At 36.9% G+C, this 26,285-nt stretch overlaps 1 protein-coding gene across 2 annotated transcripts in view; it reads left to right on the forward strand.

Annotated features, from left to right (window-relative positions):
• LOC131040594 (uncharacterized) overlaps positions 1–26,285 on the forward strand; it is a 129,834-nt gene that overhangs the window by 47,189 nt on the left and 56,360 nt on the right. For both annotated transcript variants that reach the window (XM_057973546.2, XM_057973547.2), the window contains exons 8-10: positions 17,939–18,072; positions 18,168–18,227; positions 18,310–18,545. In XM_057973546.2, the coding sequence (XP_057829529.2) occupies positions 17,939–18,072; positions 18,168–18,227; positions 18,310–18,545 (430 nt within the window). The remainder of the gene's footprint in view (positions 1–17,938; positions 18,073–18,167; positions 18,228–18,309; positions 18,546–26,285) is intronic.

Here is a 26,285-nt window from a genome sequence, read left to right on the forward strand (position 1 = left end):
ACATGGAATTAGGACTTCATGAATTAGAATGATGATCTCCTCTTCAATGCTTGAAATCTTGACTCTATTGTTGCTCCAAAGCTTGAAGGAAGACTGAAAATGCTCAATTGCTCTTGAATGCCTGATCTCTTGTGTGTGCGTGTTTGTGGATACTTGATGGATGGATCTAATCTCCTCCTCAAATGAGAGGGGAAATTCTCTCATATACTTGTCTGTCGAATTAATTGACTAATTTTTCGACATGAGCCGACATGTAGGGGTTTTTCTCGCTCAAATTTGAGATGGGTCAGGGGGTCCAAAATGGGTGCCCATTAGGGAGGACTAGAGCGCCACACCCTAGTCCTAGTGAGGACCAGGGCACCATGCCCTGGTATTGGTGAGGACCAGGGCGCCACGCCTTGGTCCTGCCCTATTTTGGGGCAGGATCGAGGTGGCATGTGAAGTGCACTTTTGAGGTAGATGATGTTTTTGACTTGTATCAGCATAATTAGGTCTCCAATTAGGTCAAGGAGTGCAAACACTAAGGCGAAGACCAAATTTGTGATCAAAAATTTCAAGGGGTGCAATTTTAGGATGTTACACCTTTATAGATTTTAGGAACTAGATGAATGGCCTAGATCAAATCCATTCAATGGCCCAAATTCATCCCCTAAAAACTCCACCATAGCCATTTAAGGATTCACATCTCATCTTAACTAACTTGCAACTACTTGCAATTAATCCCACCAAAAAGAAAAAGTGCACAAGGCTCGAGATACAAAAAGACAAACTTTTTAGTTGAGGAAATAATTGACTTTGGGTTTTGTATTTTTATCTCTACTTTAGCCCAAAACAAATATTTTCTTTTACAATAAAAATTCTTGTTCATCTTTTAAATAATTTTTCCATATGTCTCGACTTATTGTTCGTTGTGCTCGCACATATTTCGGGAACCTTAGCTGGATTGTTCTCAATTCGTGATTAGTGGGCACAAGAATGCTATTGAACCGGGATCTATTGGCCTCTATTTTGTTATCCACCCTCTTTATTTCATTGTTCCAATCTACCTTGTTGGCATCGTATGCGTGCATTGTATACAACACACAATCTGCTAGCAGTTTCCATATCTCCCTCGGAAAATGGGGTCCTTTTGGGTAACAACTAACTATTCCAAACTATCCTCAACGTGTCAAAGTTCATTTGCGAGTTGTTATCACCAATCATTTTCACCAAGAGCAAGGAGCAACTTTCCTTAACATACTCAATGGTGTCGTCACACACTTCCTAGTCGCGGTCAATAGTGACAATAACATCTCTTTTAAATGTCAACGACTTATACAACTCCATGATGGTGTTGAGTTAATGTGGCTCTATGATTTGCTTGCCGGTGGGGATTTTAGTGATGTTTCTAACCAAAGTATTCAAAAGAGGAAGTGCAACGTTGATTGATTTGGTAATATTGTTATACGATTAACTCCTTGAGCACATTGTTCCCTTTTGCACTTAACTTTTTGAACTAGGTCTTTGTTATTTTGACATAGGCTCTCATCTCTTCAAATTCAGCCATCGTTCTTTGTGCAAATGTTGCAGGAGGGACATAAGATTCTTTTGCTTGTTGCAATGGCCTGAGCAAATGATCAATGCACCTCTCAACCTGTTCAGTTCGGGCCTTAAACATTTCCTTTTCTTCCGTTTCTTTTTTTAAACCTCCTGAGTATTGCATTGGAAGAGACTTGGAACTCCTTAACCTCTTGTTCCTTTGTTGCCTTCCCCATGTCTAATGATAAGATCTTATAATCCGCGAGGGTGACTTCTTCAACTGATTTATTTGAAGGTAGAACAACAACATGCACAACCCAATTTTGTTACACATCTCTAGTTATTTGTGACTAGGTTTTGGGCTTCTTCCTTGGTCTTGGGCTGCCCTACTCTTGCGAATAAGTTTTCAAGACTTAGAGATGATGTTCTTGCTGATGCCTTCTCTTCGATTTCGGTTTGCAACTAGGTGGGAGGCGCTGATTGGCTAGCGGAGACCATTACCACTTTTCCTTGCTCTTCAAAAACCTCAATTGGTCCAACGTTTATATTCTTTTCCTTATCTATGGAGGGAGGCTGATTTTCAATAGTGTCTTGATCTTTCCCTCCAGTTGAACTCTCACCAACTTTATTCATTAGCTCTTGATGCACCTTTGTTTCTTGCTGTTCTGTCCCTTTATCCGTGGCCTCTTCTCTATTGTTTGACTCCACAGGTGGGATTTCCCCTTCCTCAATCTCATTAGTAGGATTGTCTAGGTCAATAATCTGCACTTCGTGCTACTGGAGACTCGACTCTCCTGGGTTAGCTGCCTCTTCAAGGACTGCCTCCAGTTGTTGCATAGTAGGCATGTGCTCTATATTAGTTGCATTTTCTGCAGTAGTGGAATCTTCTCGGGAGGTAGTTGCAATTGAAGGTCTTCTCTTCAGCTTCTTACGACTAGGACCTTCAGGTTATGAGTTTTTCTTTTTCTTGGACTTCTTAGCTGCCTTTTGTTCGTTCACGACCTTCTTATTTTTCCTCTTCTTCACTATCCCTATTTTATTTATTTTCTTGAGCTACAACTTGTGCTTCTTCATGAATCTCAAAGTAATGTGATTCAAGGCCTCCCATAAAGTTGTATGTGAGCTTTACACCCTCACGCATTAATTCTTCGGTTTGCTGGTGCATCCCAGTGTTGATGTATTTTTTCGGTCTCCTCCCTATAACCTCCAGGCTAATGATTGGATCTTGCAACCAATCAATTTAGGCTGGTGGCCGATCTGTGACAGAATCATACACAGGGTGTTCCAAGCAATCGTCATTATCATGTGTTTGGTCGGACACATGGGCAAACTCATATATTCTTATTTGGTTGAGACTTAGCTGAGAACACTCTCTTCTTGTGACCTTGAAGTTGTCATTTCAGTAGGCCCAATAGACTTCTATATTGGCCTTGTGCCTGTAATGCATCCCATAGGCTTTTCGTCCTAGTCCAGTAGGATCATAGCTTTTCCTACTTGTCTGCTCATGCAGACCATATGATGCTAGCTCATCTGCTGATTTATTTGCTTGGGCGGAAGTTTGCACATAGACATCTCTATCCCCAATCACCATTGGATATGATGCCCCTATGACCTTTTAGTCTCTTAGCACTTTCGTTGCAATGCTCACCTGCCTAGTTACCTCCAAGAGGATCGATTTATCTATAGGGTACTTGGGCAGCATATATGGGGAGCCCTCAAATCCAAAAATTCTCAAATAAGAGAACCTGGGGAACTGTATAAACCAAGCCCCATATTGTTTAGCCAATGCGATTGCCTGCTTGGATAGCCTTTGCTAGAATCTTGCTTGCATTATTCAGACAATATGCATGCTGAAGGCATCATTTACCCTCTCAGATTGGCCTACTGCGTTATTTCTCTCCCTCTAGTGGATGTTATGAAAGTGGAGCTGGGGGTAACACTCATGCACCTTGATTTGTCTTTCTCCATTTCCAATCTCGCCTAGGTGGATTAGCCTGATGTACTTGGACTGCTGAGCAAACATGTATACCACATAGGATGACATGGTGAATGCCTTCCTCTTTGCCAAGTGCACCGATTGCTCGTGGATGTTGTCACATATGATTTGGACCCAATCTATCATAAGTCGGCCTCCAAAGAATTCTTCCGTATAATAAAACATCAACTCCTTGAACATGTTCAATTGTGGTAATCCCATGACCCGGCTGAGGAGAGTGACCATGTCCCAAAACTCATTAAATTCATTTTTGTAGATTTTCTTGGGTATCTTGGTATGGTGAGGTCTTCTTTCTCTATACCAGTTATTATTCATCTTACTCTTGCATTTGCTTGGGTCTTGATTGAACAGTTCTCCTCCATGTGCACAACCATCATATCCTTATGGATTGGAATGCCAAAAGCTTCTGCAATAGCCTGGGATGTGTTATTGGCTATGACCATCTTGTTAACAAAGACCACCCTTGTTGGGGGTCTGTAGTGCTTATTGCACTACACAATTAACTCATACTTTTGGATGGCTTGTGGGAAACCATCAGCCTGTGCTGTATAAGTCTAGACCACATTTGAGCTCTCCATGTTGGGTTTGGGCTGTACATTTTCTCTTTAAACTGCTGAATGTCTATATGTCCAAAATTCATGTCTCGTACATTCTACCATTTGCTTTGGATTTTGGACTTCCGTAGTGCTCCTTGATATTCATACTTTATCTTGTCCAATTTGTGGTGATCTTCTGTTTTGGATGTACTTGTTGCCTTAGGTGCCTTGGATGAGTTGTCTACCTTGGGAGGCATCTACCCTGCACATGGACGCAAATAGAATTGGTCCTTCTAAGATTAAATATGGGGTTAGCTAGCTAAAAAGGGTATGCTGCATAAGCATTATTACAAAAGAGTTTCAATTTTAGGCATAAATAGATGCAAAGGAGCAAATTTAAGCATCTGATCAACAAATTTATGCAAACAATAATCCTTGGTATCAAATTCGGGATTAAGACCATTTTCTGGGAATAAGCCCTAATTTGTTTCAAGGTGCATGTAGCAGAGTTCAAATTGTAACTCTGCTACCTGCACCTTGAAACAAATTTTCTTATCGTAATGTTGGAATAGAAAATTGTCTTACCGTAATGTTGGAATAGAAAATTGTCTTGAACTTATTTCTGAAAACGTGGTACATGTGGCAACAGTTCTTGATCTGATACAACTGATTTAAAGTGAAGAAGTCCTCTGGACAATCTTTTGTCAGGTACTTGGGCTACCTTATTGATGAACATGGATTATATGCAGATCTAGACAAAGTCAAGGTCTTTAGAGAGTGACCTGCTCACAACACAAGAAATTATTAATGGTTTATTGGGGGTAATTATTCAGATGTTTTCTGCCCCTTTCATCAGTTTATTTCATTGGCAGCTTGGTGAACAATACATTAAGTTGAAGCACTTGATGTTTATGAAAGCAAGGAACCAAAATAAAGATGACTGAATCCAATATATGAAAATGGTATTACATTGTAAATGAAAGCTTTATTGCAAAGGAGCAATTTACGCATCTTCAATATGAAATGTGAAGCTTTAACATTTTTTTTGGTCTTACTAGGAAACTGAAAGGTCAGAAAATAGGAAGTGAATTGATACACCGTGGAATGTAAAAATCCATGACACATAGCCCCCCAAGAAGTGAAAAGTATTTGTTGTGATAAGAAATGCTGAAAACACAAACAAGTTATTTCTTAAAACAAATTAAGCATTTTGTAGACTTTTGTATTTTGCAATTTTGAGCCATACAGAGTGGCTTTTTTGGGGTTTCAAACTTTGGTGGACGTAGTTGTGAAACATTTTATCATCTTGTACGTGTGCTTAAGCTTTCAAATTGTCATGTTCCCACACTTATAATAGAAATAATTAATATATTTTTACCCTGTAATATGTTAATCATATTAAAATTATTACATTGTTTTTTTTTGCTTGGTAATAATTTGTATTTTATTAATATTCAAAGATAGAAATACAAAAACATAATAGTATCTACCATATAAGTCCACAGTATATCCTGAAAAGACAACCACCACATCTAAGGCGAGCCATACAAAATGCTCCCATACTAAACTGACAGCTACGCTTTCAAAAAATAACTACCCCATTCTACCGCTAACCTGCCAATCTAAGATGTAAACAAAAAAGTGGATAACAACCACTACAGACAAAACAGAACCATCTGCAAGTTCATCAACTCACAATCTTCGCTTGCGTCACAGGCCAAAATCTTCATCAGATTTTCTGTCCTCTGTCTCCCTTCGCTTCCTCGGATGTAGCACTCTCCTTGCGATACCCTCTGCTTTGGCCTTTGCAATTTTTATTACTGCTTCCAATTCTTTGATTTCCACCATGAGTTTTAAGGCTTCCCAGCCATGCTTTGCCTCTGCTCTATGGCGTACTTGACACAGACCTTGTGGCCACCTTAAAAATGAAATCAGACTTGCCCTGTGTTGATGTGTTTTTTATGCACATGCGAACACAGAATAAAATACCTAAAGGGTACCTTATCCTCTCTTGAATAAAGCCTCCGAATGCTGAAGATGTCGCGAAAAGGATCAATCGGGATGACTTCAAGGTTCTTTTTGTAGGATCTCTACGTGTGGATAAGCACCAGTGGTATGATGTGATTTGCTGGAATCACAAGGGGACTTACACTTGATGACTGAATGTCTGATTTGCTGGAATCACGAGTCCTATTTACTAACTGGAAGACAAACAAATGGCAAAAGATGCAAGGTTCAGGAAGTCTACTCTACTACCTAGAATGCGAGAAGATGGATGATTGACTAGGTGGAGTCCTACTGGGCTGGGTCTCACCATCAGGCTGAACAATTCAACACCAACTCAGTGCGATCTTTTAAGGGATGCTTCCAATATGTTCAAATCGTATACCATCTGACACTGATCACCATTCAAGATAATGCATGAAACAATAGACGTGTAACGACTTAAGATTAAGCTCATTTTATTCCAGTTGACCACGCAAGGCGCACTTACCATCAGCAAGAGGCTAGTGGTTTGGATTAGACAGATTCCACACAGGTGCATTCAACAATTTCCTTCATTCGATCTAATCATCTACCATCTAAAATTGAAGATTCAACAAGAAACCATGCATATTGCAAGAAACGACACACTTCACCATTACTTCAATGAAAATGGACTTTATTTACAATCAATGGCAACAATTTCTTGCCTTGTCCTCCTATTCTACTCTAATTGCTATTCTATCAACTGACTACTCACCTTCTAACTATTGACTAACTATTTTCTATTCTTCACTAACTACTCTCTATTAGCCTTTACAAATGAAGAGCCGGGGTTTATATAGTGCCCTTAATACAATTCAATGGCTAAGATCAATTTGAGATCAATGGCCAAGATTCTACAATGAAAACCCTAATTAGGGTTTGTTACAACAAACTCAATTCTGACCAATGAAATAATTGTATTAATTGGACACATGTCTTCTCTGGAAAATTCGACCAATGGATAGCTGGGGTAGGTACATTGAAGTTTGTGCCACCTTTAATGAGTCAGGTACATTGAATCTGGACATGCTGAGGTGGACCAATCCGACTGGAGGAGTGATGACTGGGATGCCACCTTGTCTGATACTTGCAACTTGGTAGATATCCAATTCGATGATGCTGAGAAGCTAGCTTTAATTAATTCATCTAAAACCATCGGCTTCTTCAACGAACCCTTGCTCTGACTCCTTTTGTCTTTGATGTGCAGGATGATGATGTACCTCGTCTTGGAATGCTGGATTGGAAGAGGTTATTCCTGATGATGCTTGACCGAAGAAGGCCATCCTTGTCGATGCTAGATGGGAGGAGGTCGCCCTTGTCCTTGCTTGATCTTCTTTGATGAAAGTTTGCTAAGTAATAGATCCTCCGGCTTTGGGTGGTTATTTGAAACCTACACAAAAACTTCAAAGTTAGTCTTTGAGCATGACACCTTAAAGCATGAAATTTAAGACCTTTCAAGGGTATAGCTTAAGATATTAATTTGAAAAAATCATGATAAATCAAGAATTATACATTTTCAAATTAATTATGAATGGAAATTGGATTTCAAATTAATTAATTATAAATCACTAAATTCGCATAAGAAGGAATGAAAGAATGATTCGCATTTGCCACAACACCCCTCTCTTATAGAGTGCTCACCTTGATTCACCATGAGGCCAACCTAGCAAATAAACAAAAAAATAAAATAAAATCCCTTTTAGAAGGAGGCCGACTTAAGTATTTAGTAATAAAATAGGATAAAATCCCATTTAAAAGGAGGCCGACTTGTTTATTTAGCCAATAAATGTGTTTTGAGCGCTCACCTTCATTTAAAATTTGAAAATTAATTTCAAGGCTTTAAAGGTGGGTTTTTTCATTTGTTTTAAGGCTTAGAATTTAATTAATCAAATTATGAATGCCTTAATTTATGCGAACTTGATTTAGCTTCCCATATGTCTTGAATTTGGCAAATTTAGTGAAAATTGTGGGCTAGCTTAGGAATATTAAGGTTTGATCAAGACTTATTGAAACTTGTTTCCTCCTTGAGCATCAAAAATATCCAAAGTGATGGTTTGAACCCTATGTCTAGACTTGCTCACTTGATAAAATTGAAATTTTCTCAATCAATATTTGCAAATTTCCATGCCTTTGTATTCTCAATCTTGCAATTCTCCTTAGACTCAATCAAACAAGGTTGAATGATAGATTTTTTGATATTTTCGCCCTGGGCCTCCTGAGAGGGTCAGGAGCGATTTTTCCAATTAGGTCTTGAATATCTCATTTCTTTCACTCCAAAATTTCTCGGAAGGCGAGCTTATGCTTGTTTTGACCTAATCAAGTCTTGCATTTCAATTTTTTATGAGGAAATTAGGTGAACATGTGAATTTTGCCCTGGACCCTCAGGAAGGGTCAGGAGCGATTTTTGCTTTTTGTAGCTCATTTTTGATCATTCCAACTTCAATCCACCTCACAATGCTAGGAAATGTCTTTCTTCTTTCTCCCAATCCAAGTTTGATTTCATTCTGCAAGGCAAAATGGGAGATTTTAGGATTTTCGCCTTGGGCCTTCAACAAAGGTCAGGAGTGAATTTTGGGTTCTAGGCATATTTCTTCATGCTTTTAACTTGAAATCACTTCTAAGGCAAAGAACATCATGCCTCCCTCCCATCCAAATCATGAATAGCAAGATCTTGTCTTAATTTTGCAAAAAAAGGGATGAACTTGGAAATTTCGCCCTGGGCCCTCAACAAGGGTCAGGAGCGATTTTTGCAATTTTGACTAAAAATCTTCATTTTTCCAACTTGAAACTCCTTTGCAAGGTAGGTTCTCATCTTTCATCATGCTTTTGACACTTCATTTCAACCAAACCAAGCAAGAAAGCTTCCTTCTAAGCCTTTTCGCCCTGGACCCTCAGCAAGGGTCAGGAGCGAATTTTGCAATCTAGACTCAAAATGTTTCATTTTTCACCTTGAAACCTCTTTGACATTCCAAAACTAAGCAAAAACATCCCCCATAAAATTTTCGCCCTGGACCCTCAGCAAGGGTCAGGAGCGAAATTTAGGTTTTCAACAGAGTCCTTTATCTTTTCAAGTTGAAACTTTCTCAGGTGGGTAAAGGGAGATGCCTTTTTTTCACTCATGTTCAAAACTTGATCTTTTTTCACTGCAAAATAAGGGAAATTCAAAATTTCGCCTTGGGCCTTCAGTAAGGGTCAGGAGTGAATTTGCTTTTGTTGCCCAAAATTCACCATTTTTCATGCTTTCAAACCTCCAAATGCATCAAGTGACGTCCAATCTTCCTTCCGGGAGACCCTGCACAAAACAAGTTAGCCAAAAGTAGTGACAAATAAACTTAAACAAAATTTTCGCCCTGGACCCTCAGCAAGGGTCAGTAGCGAAATCTTCATTTCAGGCTAAATTGCTCAAATTTTAAGTTTCAAACTACTTCACAAGGCAAAGTTAAGTCATTTTCCAAGTTAGGAACAAGTTTTCAAGCTCAAACAAGGTGGCAAATGAATTTTATAATGAATTTCGCTCTGGACCCTCTGGAAGGGTCAGGAGCGAAATTCCTCTTCCAGGCTAGAATCCATCATTTTCTTCAAGGTTTTCAATCATTTCCAATCTTCCCTTCAAAATGCCTTGCAAATCAAAATTTGGTCAAATAAGGCAAGGAATGAGTCCTAGGTTGATTTTCGCCTTGGACCCTTTGGAAGGGTCAGGAGCGAAATTTGACTTCTTGAACTCTCTGTCAGGATCATTTTATGGAATATAACATTTAAGTATAAGAAAATGTCACTTATACTTTAAGTTATATTCCATATATACTTTCAGGATGTTTGAGAGTGGTTTCAGACCTCCAGGAGCTATATTGCAAAATCTAGTTTTTGGAGGATTCTTCAGTTTTCCAGACTTAGTCAAATTTCAGGATTAGGACATTCCAGACTTCATCACTCATCAACTTGACCTCACTCAAGCAGAACCTGCTATCTAGGTGATCCCCTTGGCGACACTCAAAATGCAAAGGTTAACAGACAAAACCCTAAAAAACAAACCCTAGAAAGCAAAAAAGCAGGGGTCCTCATTTGCAATGGGGCGATGTGTGAATACGTCACAACACCCTCTTACCACGAACATCCACCTCCAAGCCTTCTCACACATCGGAGCCTACACCTGGCACAACTCGCTCTAGAAACGTCTCCATCCCCACCAAAAAATCCTCAAGAATTATCATTTTCATGACTCGCCTCACCGTGCCTATATTCTCCCCCATGCCATTATCAGCGTGTAAATATCCATTCTTGTCTTGTATCTATGCTTAACCAGGTTAAAAGCATCACCCACAATGATAGCCACACATCGTGGCAGCAATTCATCTGAAAACCTGAAAAATCCCCTGAGCCTTTTAATGGTTAAGTCCCCGTAAAAAGGACATAACTGTTTCTTGCTTCGGATTGTAAAATTTGCCTCCATTACTTCTCCCTATATCGCTCCACCACTGTGCACTACTCTGCTTAACTCCACCCCTGCAAAAACCCTCTACAAAGAACTCGGCTTTCTTCACAATAATGCCTCAATAGATGATGGGACTATGACTTAATTATTTGTTCCATCTGCTCGACAACCATCATTAATACCCCAAGTTTTAAATGCTCGCCGCCTCTTACCACCTCATCTTTGCTCTCCATGCTTTTCGCCATGTACTATAATCATCAGTTTCCAGAATCCTTACTACTTAAATGAAATTTGCTGAAAATCTTCAAGTTTTAAATCTCCAATCTCATTAAAGGACAAAGCCCATTTAGATAGGATATCAGCCTCCACATTGCCTGCTCTCCTTATATGACTTACTTGAAAATCTTCCTCAACTATACTAATAATCCAATTTTGTAAGTGCCACGCTTCTATGCTACCCTTCATTATAGTCTGTATGACGATCAAAGAATCCCCCTCTAGATGTAATTTCCTGACACCCAACTTCTTACCAACTTTAACCGCTAACAATGCCGCTGACGCTTCTGCTATATTATTTGAGCCTTCATTAAGTTTTTGAGCACCTAAAGCTACCACCTCACCCTTCCAATCTCGAACAATGAACCCCACCCTAGATGGTCTAGGATTACCTTTAGAGGCACCATCAAAATTTATTTTCCACCATCCCTCTGAAGGTCTCTCCCACTTCTCACTAGAAAGACACTCATTGCTAGATTGAACCCAGCCATTCCCCTTATGGGCAAATTATTACATTGCTATTAAAAATGATATCTTGTTATCAATTTACACATTGAATTTATATATACAATGTACATTGATTTACATTTTTATGCATTGAGTAATGTTCTTAGATTAACAATAATATATTATATTAAAATTATGTATTAACAAAATATATATATATATATATATATATATACACACATACACACATTATATTTTATCCATTAACAATGCTGACTGATGCCATTGTTAAAGTACTTAATATTGGCAAACTTTCTTAAAGACCCGATAGACTCTCCCTTAAATGGTATTGAGGGGCTTGTTGGGCCTTTTTTTAGATTTAGGGTTAGCTTTTTTTCTGTAATTAGGAACTCACATTTGTAAGGGGTTGTTTTATAAATCACTCATTGTCAATCCATCTACCGATCAGACCCAAGATGAACAATTTGCAAGAGTATCCAATATTTAGGGTGTATACAGGTTACAGGCGCGAGTATGTAGGATCAATCAGTCAAGCAGTGATTTTAGAGTCTAGCCAACAAGGGTTTTTGGTATGTCGGCAGTGCATGGTCAAACACAAAAAGAAAGAAGGTATTTGAAGGTGCTTTGTTTGAATGGGACATTGCTGAATGGTGGGTCTGGAGGCTGCAGTCAATGCAGGGCAAAGGTTATACAAGGTTTTGGTGGGCTCCAGTCAGTTTTCTCAAGGAAGCTTTTTCAATGCAATGTTGTTCCCAATAAGTAGACAACAAACATGTTAAATGAAAAGGAATTCTTTGGTCTTGTTGAAACAAATCACTTAGGTCAAGTAAAGATTGCATCATCAGTGTAGTAGGGAAGTGAGTTTGGGTTAGTGCAAAGCAATTTCAATGTATGTAATGTCCCTTATTTAGCTACCTGGAAAGTGGGGACAATTATATATCAACTGTCAGTTTTTCAAGAGATGTCTTTCCTTGGTGATGCTAATGTTGTCTTGCAAATGAAGTACAACTGATAAATAATGATAATATTATTTAAAAGAACAATATATGGATTGGATAGCTGATTGATATTGTATCTGATATGATCCTTAGAAATATGTAAAGTTATAATATTCCAATCTGCAAAATTATATATACAGAGATATATGCTCTTTCTGATACAGGGATATGGGTAATGCAATAAATCTCTGGTAAAGCTGATAGTCTTTCCCTTCGACTAGACTAATGTAGAGTGGATTTCTGTTTCAGATTTACTCTCAATAAGTATGCAGACGTCGTCACTTATGTCTTTGCTATATCTAATGTGTCGATATACTTATGCAACTATGGATGCGATGATATCACCCATAGTAATAAGTTGCTGTTTCTGGTATGGAGATATGTACTTGCATCACAATGGTCCTGTCTTCAATATTGATAGTATTCCTTATGCAATTGATTATGTGCCTTCAGCAATGGCTCCCAAAGAGCAATCCCAAAACTAGAATAAGTAGAATTAAAACTCCCCCACTGAAATGGAAAGAGTCGCCTTCATATACTTTGTGTTTGGAGTGATAATACATGCCTCATATCTCTTCGTGAGTCTCTTTGTGAATGCTTTCCTTCATAACACTTACTAATCATCCTTTCATCATTATTAATCTCCAAAGTAATGATTGATGGTAATTGGGTTGTTGTCGGGTCTCTCTGAGATTAGCCTCTAATTGGTGACTGCTGATCATCAGTTGGTATCATGTCATTTTAATCATAATCATTAATCAACATGTGCCCTTGCCTTAACCGAAATCAATGTAATTCAAACTACGGCATTATTATGTTGTTGACCATCGCTGGGTATACCATTTTCATCTTATGGTCAGTATTCACGATTATTAATTTCCCATTGCCTGGCTACCGATTTTCATATGGACTCCCGTTGCTGTTAACACAGAAATATACCGTAATTATTGTCCTTAACTAATCCCTCATACATTGATTAGCTTCAGTATCATTCCATATCCATCGACTTTGTCTTCAGAGTATCATGCCTGCTATGTCATTCTTCTTCATTGTGACGAGTGGATGATTGAATCAATTGCCTCTTTTCAAGCGGTATGAATTTCCTTGCAATTTATATTATTCTTGGGAAGCATTGATAATAATTGGTGGATATGTTGGATGATTGTTTGTCATGTTTTTTTTTTTTTTTGATAGGTAATTGGCCGAAGCCGATAAGGTGTACATACTCTACCCCCTTTGTGGGATTTGAACTTGTGACCTCTATTTCAAGACCACAAGTTCTCCACCACTAGGCCAACTCAAGTTGTACGTTTGTCATGTTACTTATGTTTTATTTATTAGTTCTCCTTCATTTAGTTGTCTTAATGAATATTATATTTTATTACTATTTATTTATTTATATTATTATATATAGTATATATATATATTTTAATTTTATCATTATTATTTATCATTAAATCGTATTTCAAAGTGGGGACATTACAATGAATCTTAAAATATAGGCTCGCCTACTTAAAATGGGCACAAATAAGAAAAAAGTGGTTCTTAGTCATAGGTACAAAAATCTTTCAAACAAATCTTTGTTACAAGGTTGTGGTAAAAGGTCCAAGGACAAAAGAGTCAGTGAAGAATCTGACATTGATAGCCCTACTTCCTCGCTTCTTACCTGATCCTCAGACCTTTATGTATAAGAGTTGTTAAATGCCAAGAAGAGGTTGGAGGTTTTAGAAGGCAACGAGTGGAAAAGGACCGCAAATTCCATGAGATTGCATTAGCCAATCAATTATTAGTGGAAGATAACAAAGTTTTAAAGGAATAGGTGGCAATGTTGCAAGAAGCTCTTTTGGTGGGGAAGCTTGAGTGGTAAAACATGAAGCTTGCTTGGAAAACCATGAAAGAATCCATGGTGGCGAATAGGGTTGAGGTATACTTGAAAACTTCTCAGCTTGAGGGGAAAACATTTCACCCAACAAAATTTCAAGGGGTGAAGGCAATATAGAATAGCAAAGACAACATATCAAAAGAAGTCAAAACATGGGCTCAAGTTGGTAGAGATTTTGCTAGTATAGAGGAAGAGGCAAACACTTGTGTTGAAAGAATGCAAGTAAGAGAGTTCAAATAAAGGCAAGATAAAGAAGCAAATGTTAATATCAAAGGTATAAGAGATTATGGGAAAAATGAAAGCACTCAATCTTGCAAGTGATATTGTATCCCTGCTGGATTCCACCCCAAATTTTCACCTTTCCCCAGTTGAGTTATTTTGTTGAACAGTTTGTATAAACCTATTACTCATATCCACTAATGTTTGCTTGCTTTAGTTACTCCAAGGACTTGTATCAAATAGTTTGAGGAATGTTTTGAAGGATACTTATAATGATGACAGGTGTTTCCAATAAGAACAGAAACATAAAGACTGATATAATTTGCAAAATGAATCTATCTCTGCCATACAGTGACAATCAGATTTAATATTCAGATACAGAAATATGTATTATGCACCTTTTCAGAAATCTCAGTCTTCTCAATTGTGCAACCAATTGTTCATCTTCCAGCCAGCAACTTCAAGCTGTTACAGAAATGAGAATCAAACCAGAAGTTATCCTCTATTATCTTCACCAGCAATATCAACCTCAATTTGACAGCCAATTAGAATTATACAGGCCTGCTGCAGGTTCTAGAATGATGAATAGTATTCAAGAGTAGCGATTCATGATCTCCTCTGAGAGGAAATAAGTACCAGTCTGAAAATGTCAATTATAGCTCACTAAATTATAGCAGCTTAATAGTATTCCAATTACACAATATTTTCAGTCGTAATATCTGATATGCCAACTAATAATGCTTGTGAGTCCTTCTGTAATGCACAGCAATCTACAAAGCATTTGAATCGACCTCCTCCAGAACTGTAGCAGCAATATTGATATGAGTAGCTGTGGCTAGCCAAAGTAATGTCCAGGAATGAAATAAGGACTGAAAAGCAATGGAACTGTGTGTCTATAGCTGTATACAAATCTTTGAATAACCAAACTTCTTTCTCACAATCAGCACAGATCTGAAATTCTACCTTTCGCAAGGCACTGCTAGCAATTGCAAATTACTAAAGTTTGTAGCTGAGAAATGAAGATATTATATATAAATATTAATCACTGATATAGTAGTGTCCATTTATGCCCAGCTGAAGGTTCCATGGCCAACATTTTATTCAAGAATGTCCTCTTATTTCTGCGTTTCAAGGTGAGAGCATAAACATTTGAAACGCCTCCATTAATGGCTGCGTATTGACCTAGAGTTTCCACGTCTGTTTTTAGGAATGATGTCGAGAGAGATTGAATATCAGGGTGTCTAAGTTTGGGGCTCAAACAACCTCCAATATCCTCACCATGCTTGATACATCACCACACAAATTCGCCCTGTATCGTAGTGCCCAAAAAATAGAAGTTATGGCTACGATTAGTTCCTAATGGGCTCACAAATGCAGAAGGAACGAGGAGAGCCAATAGTCAAAACATCTGGTTTGCAGCTTGTGGGACCTCTTTTTGTCTACCTTGGAATATTTCCTTCCACCCATGACTTGCTTCGAGCTTCCAAATTTCAACCCGACCACTACCTTTTCTTATGCCTGGAAATTACAAGGTAATATGCCCAGCAATAGAAGCAGTGACATGGAAAACCTTTGGTTCCCAAAAATACTTATTTTCCATGTCTAATCATATAGTCTTGACTTCAATAATTGAAATTGACAACAAATAACCGTATATTTTCTCATCCACGACTTATCTCTCCAAATACAAAGTGTCCCAAAACAGAATAATATTGACATTCAAATTTTAACATGACCACCAGTTCTTAAGCTACGTGCAAAAAGATTATTTATCACAAAGTTCATTTAAAATGCATTCCTTTGTCAACAAGTAATATATTTTAAAGAGGTGTCCATAACTCAACTCTATTAATTTTTTATAATAAATCAAACCCTGTAAAGTTGTCTCTGTAAGAGATTTAAGAAATTTGTCCAACTTATTTGTGAATCCTCAGTGAAATCTTCAGTCGACTTCCAAAATATGAACAATGCAATGCAATTGTGAATTCTGGATGAAGTCGCCTTAGAAATGGAACTGTGTTTTTGTCTAATTTCTCAAAACCCAAGGGTTTTCGTCCTAGGGCTTGTCAACTGAAAGCCAGAAGCTCTTAGAGCTATACAAGAGAAATTATAAACCAAGCATACCCAAAAGAGACTCAAACTGTCTTTTTTATAACTCCCTGACGAAGCTTGCAGAAACCCTTTTAAAATTTCCTCACTTTTTAATATTTGACTTTTACAAATGGGAAATAATCAAGTGAACCTTTTAATTCTTCTTTGACATTAAAGTCACTTTAATGATCTTAGTAAATAATTATAAGTCATTAAATTTATATAATTTTTGACAAGTTAAATTTTTATTATTTAATTAAATTTTAAGGTCTAAATAATATGGGGACATTATAAGTGACTTCTGAAAAGACAAGTTTCAGTGGCAAGGACGGATCTGCCAACTGTTGAGGGTGGGGAAGATATCTGATGAGAAGGTCAGGCCTATAATAAAACTCTTAAAACATAAATGTTTGGAAGAATTCTGTTCTCCATTCCTAAAAAGAATTAGAACTATTTGTTAGCATTCTATTCCTTGTTTGGAAACCTTTTGCCATTTCTTTGCCTGGAAGCCTTTTTATATTGTTTGTAACTTTATATATAGAAAATTCCTAAAACACATAACGTTGGGAAAATTTCTGTACCCTACTCCCTAAAAAGTTTGGAATCATTTTTGAGCATTCCACTCCTTGTCTGGAAATGTTTTGCTACTTCCTTTACTGGAAACTTTTCTTGTATTGTTTGTCGTTGTACCATTTGCAACTGGATAAGTGTTATTTGTATGTTGCTTTTTGGTTACAAGTATTGAGTTGAAATAGTACATTATGTTTCATCTTCCTTAAATTCTCAGCATAGCATGTGTGATTAGTATATGTTTTTAATTATTAATCTGGCTAAATTTCCCTTTTTTTGGGGAGTAGGGTTCAGTAAGTTGCCATGACTGATGGTTATTGTTGAGACATGGACCAGCTAGGACTTGAACCTAGGACCTTCCATACGCTGCTGGAGTGCTCTACCACTGAGCTACTGGCCCCTCTTGGACCAGTCCATCGTCGGTCCAGGTGTGGCTTATTTCCAACACCAACACCCCCCCTTAAGCCACACCTCTCGTGTGCTTGGGGCTCCTAGCCTAGACCTGGCTCTGATACCATGTTGAGACATGGACTCGAACCTAGGACTCAAACCTAGGACCTTCCATATGCTGCTGGAGTGCTCTACCACTGAGCTACTGGCCCCTTTTGGACCAGTCCATCGTCGGTCCGGGTGTGGCTTATTTCCAACACCAACAGTTATAACTTGCGTCAAATTTACCCACAACTTGCACCCAGCCTTGTCTTTTGGGTTATGCTGCACCCTCTGAGTTACCCAATCTTAACACTCTTTTACATGTCTCCTGGTATTTAAACGTAGAGCTTTATCATGAAAGCCTTGAACTTGATCTCATCCTCTGTGTGGTTTAGTATGTGTTTAGAAAGTTGTGGAAAATAGTTAGGTATGTGCAATATTTTTTTCCCTTTCTTGTGACATAATAAAAAAAATGTGATGGTCATTTCATAGGAATTCCGAGGACAAATTCTATGGGAAGAGTTCTGGAATCTGAATCAGATATAATAGATGACATATCAGATTCTGAGGAGGCACTGCGGAGAGGTGAATATACTGTTATACGGAGCTTGATTCGAGTATTAGAGGTATAATTTATATCAAGGCTTTGTTTCTAAATGTTTATGTGTACCATCTTTGGGTTAGAGATTAATTGTAACATGTTCACGGAAATGATTTGTAGGGCGGTGTTGAAGGGAAAAGACAAGTTGATAAAGTTATTGATAAATGTTCTGCCATGCAGGTAAGAAGGTTTTTTACCATGAAGTCCATTTATTTCTGTTCATTGTTTAGTTCTATACGTTTACATATAACATTTGGTACAGAATTTGCGGGAAGCTATTTCAGCTTATCGGAATAGCATTCAACGGCAACCAGATGAAAAGAAGAGGGAGTCTGGGCTTTCATTTTTTGTTGAATATTTGGAGCGCTACTATTACCTTATTTGCTTTGCCGTGTACATCCATACAGATCGGGCTGCTCTTTGTTCTAATCCATCTAGACAAAGCAGCTTTGCTGATTGGATGAAGGCAAGACCTGAATTATACAGTATCATACGAAGGTACGTGTCTCTGAATTGCATGCATGTTATGTGTTGTCAAGAAAATCTAGGTTTATCACTGTTTTAAGTTACATGCTTTGCTGTTTATAAGTTTGTTTGGATGTAACTATATAGGCTAGCTCAATTGACTAGGCTGCGAACTACATTTCTAGAACTTGCTCTCCCACAGTGCTAGATGTTAGAAATTAGAATACAAGACTTACGTTTTGTAATAAAGTCACCCTAGTGACTTTGTAAGAGTTAGTACTTAAATAGTAATAAGTTAGGAGCTAGATGTTGAGAGTTAGTTACTTGTATGGAAGTGTGGCAGGAAGAGATGTACGCTTGCATCAAGGACAAAGATGCTGCTGTCAAGGATGAAAACATTGTGTAATAAAAATGGAGATGTGGGTTTGCATTTGATTGTGGAGAATGAAGATATTCTCTAAAACCTTTTTTAGCTTATTTGTTTTCATTATAAAGAATGTTAATACAAGCAGCTTGGAGTTGGTGAAGAAAGTGGATAAGTGTAGAGCAAGTGTTGTTTATCTAGCATCTCTTGCAAGGAGAGCTGAGTTTTGTTAAGTCCTCATTGATGAATATGACATAGTAATAGATACCGTGGATAATTTTGGAGAAACTGAAGAAGGCTTGGTTTGAACATCATGCAATGTATTATTATTTATTCTCTCCAAGTTTTTGGGACAGGGATGGCAATGTCATGTCTCCCTTTTCAGATTAAAATAATTAATAAATTTCTTTAGTTGGGCCTTGGCACTTTTATTTTTTGGGCAACTTGCATATAAAAAGTATTTGGGAAAATAAAATTAAGATAAAAAAATAAATATATGAAGGCACCTAAAAGGAAAATATAAAAGGAGCACTTTTCGTAATTCATGTCTATTCAAGTTATCCTTTTCCACAAAAAATTCAGATCTGAGCAGTTTGTTCAATCTATAAGGCATCTAGGGTTCAGTATGTGGATCTCTCATGTCCCGACCAAACGATGAGGCTCAATAAGAAATCATCTTATTCATAAGACTTCATGATTTTCCTATCAAGCATCCAAGTACAGCATAGAGAATAACATGTAGGAGTGAAGACAAGAACTCTCATAAACAAGGAATGAAGACGTTAAGATCATATGGCATACTGAACCCACATGATGTCAAGTATGATAACCTGGCTGATAACCCATCTTACATAGATCATGACCCTGCCATTAATTACAGTAATCCAATATGATCAAAATAACCATCAGTAAATCCTTAATCTTATGTCCATAAGATGGTATCCCAACATCATCATTAAGACAACATGGAGGAAGTATGATGCATGCTAAAGCTGTTACAGAGAAACTCATGGAGATCTCTTATGCATTGATCATATATAAATCCATATCGATCATGTATGAAGACCATTTCTGATCTAACATCCATTTTTGCTGTAATAAGCTAATAGAAAAAGTATCGATTATCGTCAGTGTGACCTCGATCATAAACAAAAGACCGTCATATGTGGCCATCAATTATAATCGTGGCAAGGAGACTTATAACATCTGAAAGTAATTCATATTGGTTGCATCATATTGATAAGGCAAATTGTCCTCATGAGGGAGGAAGGATTAGCAGGTCGATGAACTTATTTTTCATTAACCAATCCAACCAGCAACTAACTAATCAATTGGTTGATTATTTATTCAAACAATGATTAATCATCAAGTTCGATCAGTAATCTAACTAGTTATTAGAATGCTATTAATTAAGAGGCACGATTTGTATAAGGAAGAGATGCGTTCAAGGAAAGGATGTGTCCATTTCCAAGCAAAGGGGTACAGCCAGTCAAAACCAAAGATATATAATGTGGATTGGTACTCATTCCAAATATCATTGGATTTTGTCTCAATTTCTTATTTGTATCCATATTTGGATCTGCTCAGTCAAGCATCTGCCCTTGGCATCAAACAGGTTGCATACTTCTAGAGATAAATCAGAAATAGCACCACCATAATTGCATTTTCCTAAAGACCAATCAGACACAGCAATATAGCATTCATGCTATCAATGAATTAGGAGGAGATCCAGAATAATCATACAAGCAGCAGAGTGATTGTGCAATAACATACACCATTGCGATTACAAGGCAGTCCAGGAAAGGGACATTGCAAGTTTGAGATTAAGAACAGATTTAAGGAGGATATGTGAAGACCCTATGAGCAGAAAATCTCAAGACATTCATGAGCAGAAATCGGACACATATTTGGAACAGTCCTAAGGCTTTGAGAACGATCAATTGGAAAACCTGATCTGATAAAAGGAGCAGAATAGACTGAGTTTGTCACACAGTAAGATACAACAGTCCATTCCAAAAACTGAAGCATCGCATAAGAGCAGATCTGATAAAAGGGCAAAAACTAGGGCATTTATAAAACGGGGAAATTACATTTGTTTGGGTTTTGAGTGGAATAAAACTCTCTTTGGTTCCACATTCGGGATCAAGGATGAAAACCCTTGTTTCCCATTTTGGGATCACAATTATGCCAATTTGTTAAGGAGTTGAAGACATTTTTCAATCTGCTACACTGCCACTATAGGAACACTACATTGTTTTTGGCAAGCAAAAATAATATCTTCATCACAGATGCATATTTGAGGGTTTATATCATAGTTCGCAGACTCGGACTCAGAGAGTACTCAGTAAGCCCAAAGTTTTTGACTTGGCAAATACTCGACAAAAATTAGGCAAAATTTCGGTAAGAACTCAGCAACTTAGAAAGTACTAGAGATTAAAATTTCTTCAAGAAACATTTTTTTTTTGCAAAATTTAATTACAAAATGTATTAAATTATAAAATGATATCATAAAAGAGAAAATGCATGGTTTTATAAATAAACAACGTTTGAAAAATGCATTTTAACTAGCATAATACCTGTGTCGGTATTTTTACTAGCATTTTTCCTATGTTTATAAAAATGCAAGAGTTAAACTTTTAAAAACTTGCCCAGCAAAAAAACATAAAGAGTACTGCTAACTCAGAGAGTACTTGCAGAGTTTGCAAACCATCGTTTATATATTGAGTTGCAAAATTTTGATGAGTTTGTGGACATATTAAAGGGCTGCTGTATCTGAGTTGTTATAGTGACATCAGCTGCTGGTTAACATCATTGGAGGTTTTTGGCACTACTTTTGGAGGTAGCCTAGTTGCACAAAAAATAAAAATTATATTTGAAGGGTTTGCATGGACATGGTTGCTGTTTGCCTAGCATTTATTTCAGATCAGTTGTAAAGCCATTTAGACACAATAGTAGCCATTTGTCATCTTTCTATAATGTGTACGAGCATCAAGGAAGGTTCAATCAGACTTGGGGGAGCTGTACCGGCATGATATGTTGCTGTGCAACAACTCTTTACACCACATTCTCAGCTGCCATAGTCCTAAATTCTCAGCCACGACCTACAACAGTTCATACTGGTTATTTTGTGAGTGCATTTTTATGACTAAAATCTGGATAAAATATTGTTTCATGCATTGTAATCATTTTCAACTCAATGGGCAAATAAAATCAGATCTCTGAGATTTAAATTGACTGTATGATAGAGAATGATGCTGACATGTTTATATTAATGTAGATTTGAGTGTTTGGAGTAAACTAGGGTTTGTATCGGCCATTGTAATTGATGAGATTGATCACATGAAGAGTTGTTCCAACTAAGGAAGTTGCTTTTAATTGTAGAAATAGAGTTAATGATCACTGTTAGTAGTTAAGTTATAACCCAACTATAAATGATTTATGTAACAAAAAAAGTACTTAATAATGTGGTACATCAGAACATCTCACACTAAATATGTCTTGATGTTGTAATAATTTAGTGATCTGTTAAGATATCTATGGGCATATAAATGAATAAAACACTGTAACCTGTGAATGCGTTCTGACCAAAATAGGGACATAGCCAGCAAGGGACGTTTTGGGGATGTAGGGACAGGTTGGAAACGTCCCCATGCCTTCTCCATTTTTTTTTAAAACTGAAAACGTATTGGGGACATTTGTAAAATTTCAGGAAAAGATAGGGGATAGTAAGTTTTTATTTCATTTTATTTAACACGAAAGTTAAAAAATAAAGGGGTGTTCATATAAGTGGTTCATTAACGAGACATTATCATACAAAATATGTAAAAATGCAAATACCAAGTACAAACATCACCCTCATTGATGGTATACAATTACCTATAGTGTTCTTTACAGCTTATTCTAAATGTACAGTCGTTAAAGACCATTAAATAACAGCAAAATTAGCTAAGGGTGCAATTTACAGTTATGAATTGGAATATATTGATGATCTTACAAAGCCAAAACAAGTGAACGTAAATATGAGTCTTGGGTTATCATCAAGGGTCACTCCTTTGATGATACCTTTTTATTACCATAACAATACTAAAATATATTAAAATATGCCTTCACAGTTTAGACAGATTGACCATTATCAGCTTACTTGGTGCTGCTTAATCTACCCAAGTACCCACTAAGCTGTCTACAGTAACACTTGGTGCTGATTAATCTACGGTTTAATAGACTCCAAAGTGACCTGATAGTTAAATAGTTTCTCTCTATTAAAAACAACCCAAAAATGCAAACTCCATTACACTTTTCAAACTCATTTGCAATAGCATCTACATATGTGGGACAGCATTTTTCTGTTGTTGCTGGCTCTCCAAAGTAGCTATCCTTAATGAGTTTTTCTTGTTGTGCTTTAGTTCCAACTTAAAACAGAAATCTTCTCCACTGGAAGATAAATAATAGCATTTATTAACTTTGGACTAAGTTTGACCATTGTGGGTATCCAGTCATGATATGTAATGTCCCCTCCTTGAAATTAGAACAACATTAACCCAATGCTCCCTCATACATCTCCCATGAGTCTTAAGGAAAAACAAAAGTGCACCATTACAACATGAATCTAATCCAGCCAAAAGAAAGGAATTCGCTAAGGAAAACAAAAGAAATCAAATGTGGTGCAAAACAAGACAAATTACCTCAGGCATAATAAAGACGGAGGATAACATTGTCTAGGGGCTAGAAGACAAACTATAGCAAATGAAAAGAGATTGGGTAATTTAGAAAGAGTGCTTGGGAGAAGATTGCAAGGTAGAAGATTTTTAAGGAAGCATTCAATAAATGGTTAGTAAACGCTAACTTAAGTGAAGTTATGAATGGCAAAAGACCTATGTAGGGTTATGTTCTATGATAAAAGGCAATTTATTAAATGAAGGTTAATCGGGGAGAAAAAGGCATCAATTTTACGAATGAATATATTAACTTATTGCAAGTGAATATTAAAGCCAATGAGGATGAAACCCCTCCAAGGAATATTAAGAGATTTAAGAACAATACCCCCCAATTTCTCTTAGCAAGTTGGTGGATGAGAACCCATAACTTGGGTAGATATTAGGAAAAATGACTCCTATAGGGACTTTTGACACTTGCACACAAAAATCACACCATTTTGCAACATTTTAAACATTTTTGCTCACATTTTGAAGGCAAGTTGCAACCTCAACATTTAGAAAAATTTAGGATCACTTTAACCTTTTAAAATCTTCAACATTTTGATCCTATTGACCTCAAAACTCAAAATTTAACATTGTTAACATCTTGAAGACCTAGGAACATGATCATATCAAAAGGTGAGAGTCAGGCATTAAAAGCTCAAAATTGTCACTTGACTGCCAAAACCCTAAACTAACAAAACCGGAAAGTAGGAAAGAGGGGGTCCTTGTTTGCAATGGGCAATGTGTGAAAAGGTCACAACAGGTGTTAGATGAACCATTCTCCACAAATAGGCCTAAGAGTTTTAGGAACACTCGTCCATACAACCTCTTGGACTCCCTAAGGGTTTTAGGAATATCCATCCATACCACCTCTTGGGGCTCGCCTATTTTAGGAGGTATAACAACCGCCTTTCCTTAACAAATTCAACCTATCCTCATGAGGGGTAATACAAAATGATTGAGGATTAGACTATGAGTATACTATTCTCTCATGTATTATGAATATATATGTAAACAAATGAAATTAAGCATAATTGTTCTATAAATCTTATTATTTCTGTTATATGTGTATATAAGAATAAATGTAATAGTTTATAGTTTATACTATAGGTCATATATCTATCCTTTATTCCTAATAGAATTCGCAGCATATATATTCTCCTTTGATGATTGATCCCCTAGTTCTTATTCGCAGCATATATATATCTTCACTTGCTATGGAAGGGATGTGTCTCTTCTATAGTCACGCCTCCTTTAAGGGTGTCTCCAAGAGGGTAGTATTCCACTTGACTATTGATGTCTAATCATTGTGCCTCTTCATTAATCCCTGTGGTGAGTTAGGAATTATCGTGCCTTAATAAACATTCTTTCCACCTGATCATACATAGAGACCAATGTATATGTGGATAAGGAAATCAATGCAGATTTAGGGATTAGAATTCTTTAGAAAATTGTGAAGTCCTATTTCATAAGACGATTTTCATATATATATATATATATATAATCATCTATTTAAAAGCTCTTTGTGGCGGGGTCGTGACACCCATCTAACTGAGTGTTTCTTCTTTTTTCCTTTTCCATCAAACCACAAATTTTTTGAATTTCACTAACTTGATAGTTGTTAAATAGCCAAAAAGAGGTGTATCATAAATTGTATGAAGATAGGATCTTTTCACATATTTGGATTCTATTTGCCAAGGACATATATTGCTTATTCCAATTATCTAGCTTTTTATCAATTTTTCCTTTAACCCATACCCACATATCCTTTAAGAATGGATTTATTGCAAAAGGAATTTGCAAATATCTGACTTGTTTGTTGGGATCTCCCCATTGGAATTCATATTTAGAAAACTAGTTATGGGGGTGTCGTTCCAGCTAAGCATTATAGATTTAGTAGTAGATACTTTTGCTTCTAAGGCAGTTAAAAGAGTTTCAATCTTTATATTAGATTATCAACATCATCCTCTTTAAATTCAACAAACAATGTAGTATCATTTGCAAATTTGATGTTTAAGAGGTCTTCATCGTTAGGTAGGTGTAAACCTCCTATCGTAGGGGTCGTAGGCTTAGTCACAACATTCACCAAATTTCATATATGAAATTCGAAATTCAATGAATCAAAAGAAAAAGATTAAAAATTCGTGTTTATTCGTGCAAATATTCATATGGATAAGGGCTTACCACTTTTAATATTTAAAATTTATTTTTTAGGGCCACTAGTGTTGAATCAGATTGGCTAAATCGTGGGATTTATCTCTCATCTGCTCATTTTTCATCTCTTCTTGCCTCGTCATTGGCGATAGGCAAGCATGATACCATGGTCGAAGAATTTAGAGGGGGTTTGCTTAGCATCCGTGGTCATTTGGTATCTTAGAACAGGAGTCACCGTTTGGAGTTCTATATCTTGTCTAAGTTTATTATATTTTGTCATGTGAAACTCAATGTGATAGACAAAGCATGTATTGTTGGGGATAGCGCAGAAGGGAAGTTTGCCCTATTCCTTTCCGGGTATCGATCAATATTAACTATTGAAGCCCTATATTAACTGGGTATGGATCCATATTAACATTAAAGCCTTGTATTAACTATAGGGTTTTCCTGCCCAGTTCTATATCCTTGTGGTCGTGTTATATTTTTGTGATGTGATTTAATATGTTTATATTTTATTTTCTAAACATTGTAGATTTGTTTTTAAATTCAATTTATTAA

This window comes from Cryptomeria japonica, chromosome 4 (genome assembly GCF_030272615.1).
Source record: "Cryptomeria japonica chromosome 4, Sugi_1.0, whole genome shotgun sequence".
In the NCBI taxonomy this organism is placed as follows: Eukaryota; Viridiplantae; Streptophyta; class Pinopsida; order Cupressales; family Cupressaceae; genus Cryptomeria; species Cryptomeria japonica.